The 14,267-nt window shown below is 37.7% G+C and overlaps 1 protein-coding gene across 1 annotated transcript in view; it reads right to left on the reverse strand.

Annotated features, from left to right (window-relative positions):
• The window catches only part of myo1d (myosin 1D), a 108,361-nt gene that overhangs the window by 52,881 nt on the left and 41,213 nt on the right, over positions 1–14,267 (reverse strand). The window contains exons 12-16 of the mRNA XM_015028551.1: positions 7,368–7,438; positions 6,255–6,329; positions 4,772–4,904; positions 4,229–4,395; positions 3,630–3,837 (exon numbers count right to left, since the gene is read on the reverse strand). Coding sequence (XP_014884037.1) covers positions 3,630–3,837; positions 4,229–4,395; positions 4,772–4,904; positions 6,255–6,329; positions 7,368–7,438 — 654 coding nt within the window. The remainder of the gene's footprint in view (positions 1–3,629; positions 3,838–4,228; positions 4,396–4,771; positions 4,905–6,254; positions 6,330–7,367; positions 7,439–14,267) is intronic.

Below are 14,267 nucleotides of genomic sequence, written 5' to 3' on the forward strand. Positions count from 1 at the left end.
CTGAAATGTAATAAAAATTTGAGTTTTTGGCCGTGTTGTAACATAAAGTGCGGCACCTTCAGTCTTACATGTTTGTAACTTAGTTGTGCACTTTGTTATCTTATAAAAAATAAAATACCGACTAAAGAAAATTAAAAACCAAATCCGTAGCAACATCATTTGCCACATTAAACCATCAGATTTTTCTCTGTCACAGTGTTGAGTTCCTTTAGAAAGGATTTTGAAAACTTTTTGCAGGAGAGATAAAAGGATCAGAGACTGTGTTTCTGCTGAGCTTTTTTTATTTTTCATTTTTTCAGAATAAAGATATTTGTGGGCTGTTGAGGGGATCCAAGGTAGTGCAGACTTTTCAGAAAATCAGCACAGAAACAGGTAAATGTTAGCAGTCCTCTTTATCACTCCGACAACATTGTTCCAAGGAAAGATTCAAACGACTACATTATTCATTGCTTTCTGACACGATTTACCAACCGAGTATCAGTGGAAAGGATTAAACAAATGTCATCATCAAATAAACTTTTTCCTCTAGACGCTGTCCATATAAACCCCATGTGGCTTCTCTATAAAAGCTGATGACCCATAACGAAACACTCCTCATGTCTGATAAACCCAGTTTCACACATCAACCATGTAAAGCTTTGGAAAGCAATTAAAACCGAGGCTCAGAGTACACGAGGGGGGTGTGTCGTCTCATCATGGCGCCTACTCTGACAAACGCCGACAGGTACTGTGATGTGGATGGCTGAGCTTGGATTTATGAAATATTCATTTGCAACACACAGAGCAGGTGGGGGAAGTTTATGCATAATTTAAGGGCTATCTGTATTTATGTTGGACTCTGGGATTCTTGTCGTTTTTCTTCCTGTTCTTTAAAGTAGGAATAATGAAACTGCTTCCCCCCACCCCCAGCTTGATGTCAGTGAAGGATTTCACAAAAACAGACAATAAAAAAAGAGTAGAAGGATGTGATGAACCCTAGAATATAAAGAAAGAACTCATAAATGGAGGATTAATTTGAGATGAGGAGAAGCCCTCGCCCCTCCAGTACTCCGACTACACCCCCCCACCTAAAAGTAGGAGGCATTATGGTAATTTAAAGGCATAAAAGCAGAGACGTTTTCCAAGAGAGACCAGCTCATAAAGGCAGCAAAACATAAACCCCATAAAATACATAGGTAATCTTATGGAATATAAGTTTATAACCAACGTCCAACATAAACAAGTACACAACAAAACCATTACAGCGAAACAGAAGGAGCATCCACTTCACACTGACGGCGTGAAATCTTCTCTCCATTAAAATCAGCAAACATTTCTCTATTGATCAAGTCTGACACTTATTTCAGTAAACAGACATGGCATATTGTTATGGCTAACAACTCCTAAATCTTCTCATGCATTTAACAATATATTTACCAAGGTTTAAATAAATCTGACTTTGACATTACTTCAGATATGGTCAAAACAATCTCGTATTCAATGCAGGTAGTAGCCAGAAATCTTCAAGGTATTGATGTTTTTAAGACTGGATCACAAACTGTTTGTTTGAACGCCTGTCATTATATGTCAATGTGGTTGTTTTTTAGATACGAATAAAAAATTTATAGTAAAACATGCTTTAATCTAATAATTTTATGCATAGTCAGCTCTAATTAGCCAAATTAAACTTTAATTTGTTTTTGTCCAATTCGAACTTCAACTGTGCAATATAGATCTGAATTTCAAAGGCCGACTGGAAAGATTTTCCACTGCTGATCTTGAGGAAGATAATCACATAAGTGTCATCTGCATATACATAGAATATGGCTTTTTAAAACAAATCAAATTTAAACAGAATGCTTAGTCTGGTCTATCCCAGATTAAGCAGGTATAGACAAAGGATGGAAGGATGAAAGAAAATGGGCTCCAATACAGAGCCCTGATAAACTATTTTGGACATTAAGAGAAGAAAAAGAGAGTCTGAACGGTGGGGCCCGGTGTCTCCCGGTTTACACACGCAGCTGCAGTGTGAGCCGACACTTAAGCTGTATGCAAAGTCACAGATTGTTTTGTTTGACAGGGCAAACTAAGTGGAATTAATATAAATCTGTGAGGTAAATAAGGACACGGAGAATGTCTGTGCCTCAGTCATACAGCACTAACTTTTGGCACTGTGCCGCCTGGCATAAGGTTGGATGGTGTGCCGGGTGCTGATAAGAGGCCCGCTTGGCACAGCAGATCAGACTCCGACTGGGATATTTTCTGAGTAACCGCATGGAAAGATACAGGAGTCTATTCTGCTGTCACGCTTTTATTTGACGCTCTGAAAATATGGAGTGTGTGAGCATGCACATAATGAAAGCTTTGCTTCGACACTGACCGAGGACAAGATTAAATACAGCTTCTGGGAAAAAAACAGTCAACCATGCTGAGCCATTTGCTTTGGCGGAAGAGCTACAATTCCTCTGAGCTTTCTCTTTGTTATCAAAGCTGGATTATACGCAGATACAAGATAAGGGTTTCCTCGGGGAGAAGAAACTCCTGACGGGTCACATCGATCAATAAATAAGGTCAACCAATCATTTCACTACAGAAGGTAATTCGCCTTGGAAAACCCTTTCATGTCAGGGCTTACCTTGACAAAGGTGCACATTAAAGCTGTGGAGGAATACAACACCACAGTGGGGAGGAATCTGCTGACATCAAGTAGGGAAAATGTATGAATGCCAATCAGTCGGGTCCCAAGCGCAGCACAAATAGTGCCTCACTTGATTTATGTACGAGAGCTCTCTCACACTGTTGATAAACTGATGCTGTACAAGTGTGACCGTCAGTCAGAAGTGGCATTTTGTTAAAGCCGACATAGAATTTGCATTGCATATTCTCAATTTAAACCTGAGACAGAGTGTCGGTCCACGTTTACAAACCATCACATTCTTCCTATGCATACTAAAACGATGCCAGTCAGCGAATGCAGCATAATCTCACCAAGATCTTGGCATTCTCGCCTGAAGGAAGTGTCATCAAATCACTGACGCATGAGGAAGACAACAACCACCCAGTCCAGTGACGCATCCAGAGATCGCAGCATATCATTTTAAATGTGTTCAAATATACTTAACTAAGTTGCAGTTTATGACAAATAGGAAAATCAACAGTTTTAAAACCACTACATTCCGATAAAGGAGCTCCAAAACTAGAAAATTAAAAGCAACACCAATAATACAAGATGATTTCAGCTTCTGAAATACCTCTGAGCTTTTCCAATTAACTGCAGAGTCACAGACTTATTCCTCTCAGAGGTTATTCATATGCAGAACAGCATCCGATGCAATCCAGAAGAAACAAGATCTTTGGCCTCGGAAACACAGGCAGCTCATAATCTCATTTCAAGGTTGTAATCAAATGATTTATGTTTATGGGTGGCAACCGGCAGATTTAATAATGATTGATGTTTAGAGTTAGGAGCTCTTTTATTATTACCAAATACCATGAAATAGTAATCAGTTTGTTTGATGGGTTAAAATACAAGAAAGAAAATGAGGGACAAATTGTAAAAAGTAGCAGTGGAACTGTACAGATTAAAGATTTAATTACATGACATATCGCAATAAAGTAAATAAAATACGCACATGTGGTCACATGATTACCTTCTGGAGGAAGACGACGATTCTTTTGACCATTTCAGCTCGCTGCTCCTCCAGGCTGAAGAGAGTCCGTGGAGTGCGGATGAAGACCTTTGTTTTGCCGTAAGCCACGTCGTGGTCAAACTTGCAGCCCTGCAGAAGCTTCTTAACGGCGTCTTTGTCTGACGGCAGGTCGTGGTTGGGCCATGTAAACTCTGAGATCATCTTGTATCTAAAGAAACCACAGTGAAGACATGAGAAACGGCAGTGTTGATGCTCCAAAGCTACATTTATAACTATTTCTAATCTACTATTTTAAGTTTACTCCGTAGCGGTATTGGAGTAAAGAGGTCGGAACATAAATGCAGATCACAATTTTCTGATTTTCATAAGTAGAAAAACACTGTTTTGGTCTATCCCGGCAACAAAGATGGAAGTTTACAGCTGAAAAATGAGAAAATTTGTAGTTCAAGGCGAATAAATAACTTTCAAGGGCAGTCAAGATGAATTTTTATTAAGGAGTTCACCTTGATGACAATAAACGGACAATGAACCAAAGATTAAGGCGCTATTGTGTAGTTTATTGAAAGACGGCCTCTATCATTATTTTATGGCTGTTATACCTCTGTAGAAATCGCGGATATGTCTGTCTGTAGGCGAAGCCGGCCCGACGCACTCTGACGTTCTCCAGCAGGCCGAGATACTCCACCTGGTGGCGGCAGCGTTCGGGCTCAAACAGAAGAGGAGATTTGACATCATTGGGCTTGATGCAGCGGACGTAGTAGGGTTCCTGTGGATTGTAGAAGACAGAAGATTAACAGAAAGGTTGCTGTCCCTTTCTTTTGCATATCATAATGGCTGATCCATTGGACCCTGTAACTTTTTTATCCTGTATGTGGTTCAGCGTAGTCATACTGACCCCGCATGTGCTTTTACAAGGGTTTTTGTTTTTTGGTGTAGTTTCGGGAACTAACGGTCTGACCGCACAACACAATATGATTATTTTTATGTCCTAAATTTTATGCTATCCAATAATTTGTTATTTTTGTTTGCAAGGATGAAGGTCTGTGATAACAGCTGTGGAATTGTTTAGGATTTGTCCCACCATCTTTCATAGAGTTCACATGTTGTTCATGAAACTGGTTCAACTGATTTTGACTCCTCACCTTGCTGGCAAGGTTCTCCACCAAAGAGATCATGGAGTTTTTGAAGATTGTTGCTGCCGTCAGCGGCCGTTTGGTGACCTCCGTAATTCTCAGTTTGCCCTCAGGCCACATCCCCTTCAGTACTGGATTGGAACTATGGGGGGGAAAAAAAGAAAAATACATAAGAAAATTGAAGGGACTGATGCATAAAGAGGGAAAAATATTATAAAATAAAAAGCAATCTTAAGTAATAAAATTACTCTTTGTTCTCTAGTGAAAATGATGCACCATATAGTCCAACACAGTTTCTTTCTTTTAAGGCAACAGTTTACATCCAGTTCTTGATTTATTCAGTCCACTAAAAATAAAAGCAGCCGCTTCCAGCTTTTATGTATTCAGACACCAACACAACCCGTCTAAACCAACCCTGAAATTTCTGTTCATGCCTAAAGGCATTTTAGCAAAATGAACAGACTTATGGTAAGCGTCCTTTGTAAAACCACTCAAATCCCTTAAACCTTTTACACCTTTGTTTTCTGTTTTCATTGTGATTGTGAATAAATTAGAGTCAAACCTTTGTTTGTCTGCTATACATGATATTATTTCTGATTTAAAATAGTTTTTAATGGGCCTACAAGATAAGTCAACATCTGATTAATTTGGACATTGGTAAAAAAAAAAATAAAATACACTAGCTACTCATACATTCTTCTCAAAAAAACGTTTGAGCCTTTTAATAGATTCACATATTGGAAAGTCAATTTTCAAAGTACTAAAATACCTACATTTGGTAGGAAAGAGAACAACTTTGTAGGCTTTTCGAAGTTTAATTTAAAGAAACTTGTCTTCTTTTTTGTTGTTCGATTATTTGGAAAGAAAAAAGACTGAAAATACTGAATCAGCTTCAGGGCTCAAAGCTGATGAACTGATTCCCATCAGTGTTTTACTTCTTCATTAGTGTTCAAGTAGGAACAGGATTGAAATAGCCCTGAATGTAGTCTGCTAGGTTACTTTTCCATAACCAGTGATGTTTACTTCAGTGATTTGGAAATATTTTTTGTACTACTGTAACCTATGAAATAATGTAGATTTGTAGGCCTTTTGTCAGCTGCTTTTCTAGTTAGATAAAGATGTTCATTTTGGTTTACAGTATGTATTATAATGGTGATATAGTGGTATCTTTACTCAAGGTTGTCATAATGTAAGTAGATTGTAATATTCCATGCCTACACTGAAAAATCAAAGATGGATATTTTAGATTAGGAAACTCTATTCAGCTACAAAACTTTCACTTTTAATTTCCCAAATCGTTGCTTTAAAAGCTATGAACAACTGAAATCTCCACAGAGCACACGTGACTTAAGGATTTACTATGTCACATTTACAGGAACAAACTCAAGCTGAAAGAGTGTAGTGGTAGATAAACCCAAGGAAAGTCTTTGAATTGAAAGTGCAACGAGAGATATAAATAGAATGTGAGGACGTGTTTAAAGGTGTGCTTCACCTGTTGTACAAAAGCCTCTTGAAGTCTTGGAACAGGGTGTCTTTGTTCTTATCAATAAAGCCCACCACCGAGTACCTGTGAAAAGAAAAACGTCTGGTAAATGCACACGACGCTCACTTTAATGTTCGGACATACTGTCAATTACACAAATTGTGGTCACTGAAATAAAATGGGACCTTTTCAGCTTTATCCTGCCAGTGTACAGAATGTCTGGTGCTAATGTACACCTTTCGATGATACACTGAGCAGGTGAAGGAGCTCCAAGCTGTTATAATCCATGCTGTGAGAGCTTTAAATCTCCTGCCTTATACAATTGTGGCACAGGGATCAATCAAGGCTGCCAAGCCTGGCCCTGCTCCCCTGAGCACCAGACACTTAGCCTTCACAAATAGGCTCAACACATTTCCATGAGAGCCCTTATGATGGTTCTTAGTGTGTGTGATTTAATCATACAAGTCATGTTCAGGTACTGTGAGTGACTCACAGCAAGCATTGAAGATGTTACTCTTGACCTGCAAATGACACTGTTAAAAAAATAAGGTAATGCTTAATACTATTTTTTTGTATGAATGCATACTATACAAGTACATCTCAATAAATTAAAATTCAATTAAAAAGTCAATTTGGCGTCCTTGGTTTGATAAAAATCAACAGAAAAAAAGCCCTGAAAAAAAAAAAAAAAAAATCTCCCAATGCGCCATGAAACTACAACAATATGTTACTGAATTAAATTGCTGAAATAAAACATTCACATTTTTAATTTAAAGAGAAGCACATGTTTGTCACAACAGAAAAACAGCTGCAACCAAAGTCAGCAACCAAAGATATTTCACCTCATTATACATCAAAAGAAACCGTATTGAAAAAAATAATATTTCTCTTCAGAGAATGGAATGGACAAAGTAACCTGGCTTAATAAAGTCTATTCTGGTTAAAATCTACTTTAGGAAATCTGAGTAACCTCAGTCTTTTTCTGGAACAACTTAATGTTCTCGGCTTTGGTTCTAGTCAGCAGCTCTGAGACATGAATGCATAAAAGAATAGAAAAGAGGATGAATCATCAGTAAAAGCTTTTCCTAAATAAGTAAAAAAAAAAAAAAGTAAGATACTTACGCCACGTCCCCTGCATAGTGCCTGATGCGAAAGTCTCTGTCAAACTCCAGACTCTTATCAGTTGGCGAGAGCTATAAAGAGAAACACAAACGGTGAATGGACATCAAAAAAGTGAACATAGAGCTGGATATTTCAATAGCAAACAGGCTAAAAAAGAAAAATACATAGAGGTTTTTAAATCTACAGTCACACTTCCCACATTAATAAGGTCAAGCTCAATACCAATCACATAAGCTGTCCCTTGCAAAGTCTCCTAAGTGTAAATAAAAGGAAAATCAAGCAAGGTGGAAAAAAATTGTCCAATATAAAATTTAGACTAAATATGTTGTACAGATTTTAGAGGGTAATATTCTAAATATAACCAAAATACATTTCTGGAACAACTTAATGTATTAATCAAAGGAGAATTTGTCTATTTGTCTGTATTCAGATTGATTGGTTGTAAATTTATTGTAATTTATAATATGAGTTGGACAAAATATTTATATGGTTGTTTTTAAGTGTGTGTGTGTACAAACACATTTGAATACAATTAAAATTTTAACATTCGATTTCAGTTATTTAATGTAAACTGAGCCTTAGCACAGTCTAAATATGACATATGAGGGGAAAAATACGTCTTATCCAAAAAAAATGTGGAATATTTTTGTTAGAATTGATCAAATTTTACAATTATGTACAGTCAAAAATGTAACTGTGTATTTGTGATTACACTGTCCGAGTTGAGGGATATTTTTCCAAATTTTGTCTATTATACATCTTATAAGATCATTGAGAAAACAGTTCACATCCCTCTTTTTTATAAGTTGGATCGATGGTTTATGTACACATTTAATGGGATTAATACAGGCATGAAAAGAAGACAGATTTCTTTATGCAAAGACTGACAAAAATCTTATCAGCTTTTTTTCAAGGTCAAATATTCTTTAGGAGATTAAATTTTCTGAAGCTACTGTAGTTGGTTGCTGAATTTGACTCGGCAACCAAGCCCAGTCAGCAATGCTTTAACACAAACCGAGCCAGAAGGACCAATGAGATTCTTATTTCCTGTGACATAAAGGCAGCTCTGCCAGCATAGAGAAGGAGAAGACATGTTTTGGTTGCTCTATTTCACCCTCTTTCATACAAACTGGCGACAAACCTGGCGTAATTTCTCATCAATCCAAACACTTTATTTTTACCCCCTTTAAACAATCAGGCTCAGCAGGACTCTTTTCAACTCCAAATGAATTTACCGTCACAAAGATTTGTGCCAGTTCTACTTTAAAACAAAGCGTCAAGTCATCGGTGGCCCTTTGATCATAACTCTTCGCAAGTCAAGCTGTGATGGCTAAACTCAGTGTCCAGAGTGATTTGCAGAGCTATGAGCATTACTGACACAGCAAACCCACTGGTGCAAGAAACACAGAGACTGTCAGGTTTGATTAAGTCCCACAGTAAAAGAGCAAGAGGACAGAGAGGAACGTGCATCAACGTTTGGAAGTAAAATCAAACCCGGGGGGGGCGGCAAACCGAGACAGCAAGAGGAGGACTGAAGAAGACGGAAGACGAGGAAAATAAAAGTAATTTGACAGGTGGAGAGATCAAGGGGGACAACAAAGGTAAGGAAGAGGGTGATACTGAAGCCTGTATGGGAACATGTGAGGAGAGCAGAGGACAGAGTCAGGTAAGCAGGAAGGAAATATAACAGCAAATGGAAGGAAATATGCAGGTGTATCTATATTTATATAGATTAGGATATCAACTGAATTCATTGAGTGAAACTCGTAAAGATTAATTAGATGGAAGCTTTTATTTGAATTAATTTACATTATTATAGGTTACAGATAAGTCAATGGTTCAGTTTACCATAGAAAATTTACAAACATGCAGAAAATTCTTCCTGCAATACAAAAAAAATAAATAAATAAATAAAACAACTAAAACATATGTCCAAATCCTCTACAATACCACAGTAGAACGGAGCACATTCTCATCTAGCAATGACCTTTTGTGGCTTTTTGTCCAGGGACTGAAAGTCACCCAACTGTCTGTTAGGTAACTTTCATAATTGTAGCACTTTTCCATGATTGTGCATAACATAGTATTATTATGCTAAAATTGTTTTTTATTAGTCTTATTTAGCTAACTTAGTTGGGTTTCCACTTGTAAAAATGAACAGTATGCGTATTTGGCAATGAAAAGGAATGGTATGGACCCAATTCATAAAATAAAAACCTTTTTATGATCTTCCAACGTATTCAGATGAACATGTAATGAAAAGCTATTCATGGTTGATCAGTACGCTTCTTTGATGCTGACCATAGAGCTTTAATGTATCCTGCTTTATGAATTGCTTTCTCTACATCATATCTAATGTAATTTAATAGGTTCAGGTGGTATATGCTAAAAATAAATTACAACCTTCTGCAGTCATGTTAATGGTTATTTAGAGGCTAGTTCCGTCAAATCAGCCGTTACAAAATGTTCCATTAGTTTATGAAAGTGATGAATGACTCATCGGTGTGCTAAGAGCTCTCAGGCTTTAACAAGAAACACAGACACACAAGCAAGAGGAAATTCTGCAAACAAAATAAGAGCTGCGGATTTATTTTGGACAGCTGAATGAACCAAGTCCAAGGTCCAAATCAAAACCACAAAGGGGCTGAAAGTAAATCTTTGACGGATCGGAGAAAAAAAAAAAAAAAAAAAAAAAAACCCTGGGGGAAAAAAAAAAATTTTTTACCCCCCTGGCAAAAAAAAAAGAAAAAAAAAAAAAAAAAAAAAAAAAAAAATTTGCTGGGACACAAAGCTGGTTCCAGTTACTGTCGACAAAAGTTTGATGAGGAAACAAAATAAATGTGTGATTGCCTGTGTGTGTAGGTGAAAGAGATAGTAATTAGAGAGCTGTTATAATCACAACAGTCTGGCACCATTACAAGAAGGTGCAGCCTGTTATGAGGTGATTGGCTCGAGTCTGTGCACTTTCACTCTGACTGAGTTAAGAGGTTCTTTCAAAGGGATTGTAGGTTGACGGCGTTTACACATTATTTATTCATGTCTAAATTTAATCATTTTACAAGACTCAAATTTTCACAGTTAAATGTTTTATACCCTTTTAGACAAAAGAAGGAAGTCCGCAATTAGTGCGCTGCAGGAATTTATACCGAAGTCAGGCTTTAAATTTGAAATACAAACTGCAAGATGATGCTGGACGGACAGACGGACGAAGTGAATGGAAGCATTCAAATCTGATAGATGTACGAAAAGAAACCGATCAACTGTTTGATAGAAGGATGAGCAAATGAAGATAGTAGAGAAAAGGCAGAAAAGAATGGATGAATGAAGTACTAAATAGTTTAGTAAACTACTTAGTACTTTTGACATATCCATGTCAAAGGGATGGATATATGGGAAAAACACATGAAAGGAAAGACTGGACAGATGATGGACAAATGAATGGCAGATGGACAGATCCATTAGCAAAGTATTTCTAGACAATGGGACAGAGAATAAAGTCTGCAAATACAAATATTTCTCCATAATTATACAGATGATAAAAATGTTCAAATTAAACTAAAGATCTCTAGGCTAAATACTCCAGACTGCATAGGAAAATGTGTTCCTCTGACGATTGTGTCTGAGCAACAGCAACACAAAGAACCTAGAGTGAAGTGCGACTTTTGCTGTATTCACACAGAAACTATTCGTATATCAAATCTTTTTCTATTTCAAACATGTCCTCCCTAAAACTATTGAACTGCTTCATAATTCACCGTGTTAACGTAATCAAAAGCCAATTTCTTTACTGTGTGATGCTGACAAACCTTCCAATAAACAACCACCTTAGCAGGAAGCCAGATACTAAACTCACAAGTTTTAAGAGACCTCCTTGAAAAATGCTTTAAAAGTGATTTGAACTTTTTCAGTCATTTCAAGGAGAGTCTTTGTCGGAAAAATATTAGCTTTGTGAAGTGTTGTAGACCACAGTGGTGCATCCATTCAGTTTAGGATTATTTTTTTTAATTCTGGAATGATCAATAAAGCTGAGTTTAGTGATTGAACAAGCACACATACTTCTTGAAATGGTCCAAAAAGGGATTTTAATTGAGATTATTATCATCAGAAGCTTTTACTCTTTAAAAAGGAAAGCCAAGTACGATTCCCGATGAAGACAATGAATTTAGTGGGTAATTATAAATAAAAGGAAAAAAAAAAAAAGAAAACTCCACTCTCTCTGGCAAAATATGCACAAAGAAAAGATGTTTCTGTTTATTCAGAAAGTTGTTTACAGATGAGTTTTTCTTTTAAGAGGTAATCGGGAAAAGGACAAACAGAGCAGACGAGCAGATGCTCTCTCAGACAGGCAGACTGCATCTGCTGGGCGCCACACAGTCCCCTCATCCAAAACGATCGGTCACACTCCAACACACACCCCAGAAACAAAGCTTGGCATCTTCATTATTAGCACCCCTCCTGTGATTTGGATTTGGACTCAGCCTGTTGCCACGACCAACGTCAGACTGTACATGTGTGTCTTTCACTGTATGACAGGGCTACTACACATTTTTTTAATTTAAATAGTTTAGATTTTCCCCGACTTAGATTTGAGGATTGGGTCGTCTGTTCTCACTGTTTGGAGGTCATTTGATTTCCGTTTCCTGGGGGCTCATAATCAGTACCTGGCAAGCATGAAAATGCCACAACGCCATAAAACCCGTTTTATAACCTCAGGCGCAACAACCTGTGATGCTGTTTCAGCATTTCTGTGGATTTTCGGTCAACAATTAAGTAACAAAGACATTGTTGCTGAAGCTGTTAAACTGAAGGGGTGCTGTGGGTGAACATGAGCAATCAGTGGCTATGGCTAACAGCAGAAGGGGTCATGTTAGAGAAAGTTTTATTTTTTGGTGCTAGACATTTCAATGTTATGAATGTTAATTGAAAACCAGAATGTAGCGTCTTAAAACAGCTTTTGTAATTTGTTCTTTTGAACACCACGAGTGAAGCTAACAAAAATTGCTCAGAAAGTAGTAAGAACCTGTTGTAACCTCAACAGTGGAGTTTATCACCAGAGAAAACAGATGCAAAATTAGCAGAAACACAGATATTGACGACGGTTGTTGCTCTATACCATTTGCATGACATTAACTTCCTCTGTATCTCTATCTAACTGACTCATTGGTTACCTAGCAACAACCTGTTGAGAAACTCGCACAGTAACATTTTCATGTTTTGACATCACCTCCTTAACTGCTTAAAAAAAAAAAAGAAAAAAGAAAACTATGTGGAGTGAATGGAGAAAATGAGTACAACAGCTGGAGAGGAAACTGGATAAAACAGGTCACTTCACCAGTACTTCAGATATTTAAAACAAACAAAAAAAAAAACTATTCAATATCGACTGATATGAAACCCTAAGATAATGATGTATTTTTCAGCAGTATAGTCAAGCCTGAAAATAATCTAGCATTTTCATTAGTTCACATCAAAATTAAAAGAACACTTGTAATACAGCACTGCGTTGTGAACAAATTTAATATAAAGTTTTCTTTATTGAACTAAAATAAGCACATTTGGAATGACATTCTAATTTGAGATTTACTTGTTGACAAAGATTTGCTATGTTCTATGTTAAAGTCAACAGAAAAAAAAATTGTCTTGGCAAACTCGGCTGGTGTACAGGAGGATGTCCTTCGTTTTCTACAGCACAGATCGTTTTGATAGACTGCCAATAAAAACAGACTTCATTTTTATCTTCGCCTCCCCTGCTCCTGCCAGACTTTATGCTCCCATGCATCTCCCATCACTTTTACTTGTCCAGCAATCCTTTTAGCCACCTGTGCCCCAATAATCTCTGTCCCCAGGAATAAAGAGAGCTCTCCCAGCAAACAGGCCAGTCCTGCTGTTGAGAAGCCTCTGATCATCTCTGAATCTCTGCAGCAGCTATCAGGGCATTAAACCACCAACATACAACGTCCCTCCCTGGCTCTTAGCAGAGGGATGTGTACAAACCCAGTCCAGCCCATTAGTAAAGCCACAGAGCTGCCCTGTTGGATATAATATCCTCCTGTTCACAGGCATCATTTCGACTCCCTCTACGTGTCCTTTGTACATTTGCTGACCTTGTACCTCCCTGGTGTTAATGACCACTTCGTTTGGATGATTAGCACTATGAACACATGGTGCGTGAAAGCTCTACCTCCCAGGACATCCCCCTACATGAATTCATACATGTGGCAGCTGGTGGAGTGCAAACACACAAACAACTTGTTAGTATTCTGCACCTGCACACGCCACGTGCTGGGATCTATGTGAAAGGTACGATCAGGAAGCTGAAGGTAAACTGGGCGTCGCAAACAGAAAAACAACTGGAGGAGAGAAAAAGTGAGATACTAAAGAGCAGAAGATAAAGCTGTTGGAGGTGTGTGTGTGTTTTAGATTGTGTGTTTTACTTGATTAGTTTTTGTTTTGATTGCTTATAAGCAGGGGTGAAAGTAAGGCGGTACGGCAGGGTACTGCGTACCCCTAAAATATTTAGCGGGGGTACGCAGTACCTGCAAAAGAGAGGAGCGGCTGTCTGCTGTAAAGAATCAATGGGTTCACTGTGCAGTGAGTTCACCCACTAATCAGCCATGACTGATTAGTTTTTCAAGAACAATCTAAAACACGACTTAATCAGTTAATAAATAACTTTTTTGCCATTTCATATAGTTTCTGAACTGTTCTTGCTTTGCTAGAGCAGCGGTGCAATACGTCGATTGCAGAAGGTGTTGAGTCGATCTCGGCATTAAGTGACAAACCGAAAGCCGCCAGGCGTGAGACCAGCACGTCCTCCTCTGACTCGCTTAAAACGTTCAAAACTTTATTAAAAAAAAAAATTAAAAATCAACAAAACGTGTTCAAATTAATGACCCAACA

This window comes from Poecilia latipinna, unplaced genomic scaffold (assembly GCF_001443285.1).
Source record: "Poecilia latipinna isolate Pla-1442-1.1 unplaced genomic scaffold, P_latipinna-1.0 Scaffold128, whole genome shotgun sequence".
NCBI classification, from domain to species: Eukaryota; Metazoa; Chordata; class Actinopteri; order Cyprinodontiformes; family Poeciliidae; genus Poecilia; species Poecilia latipinna.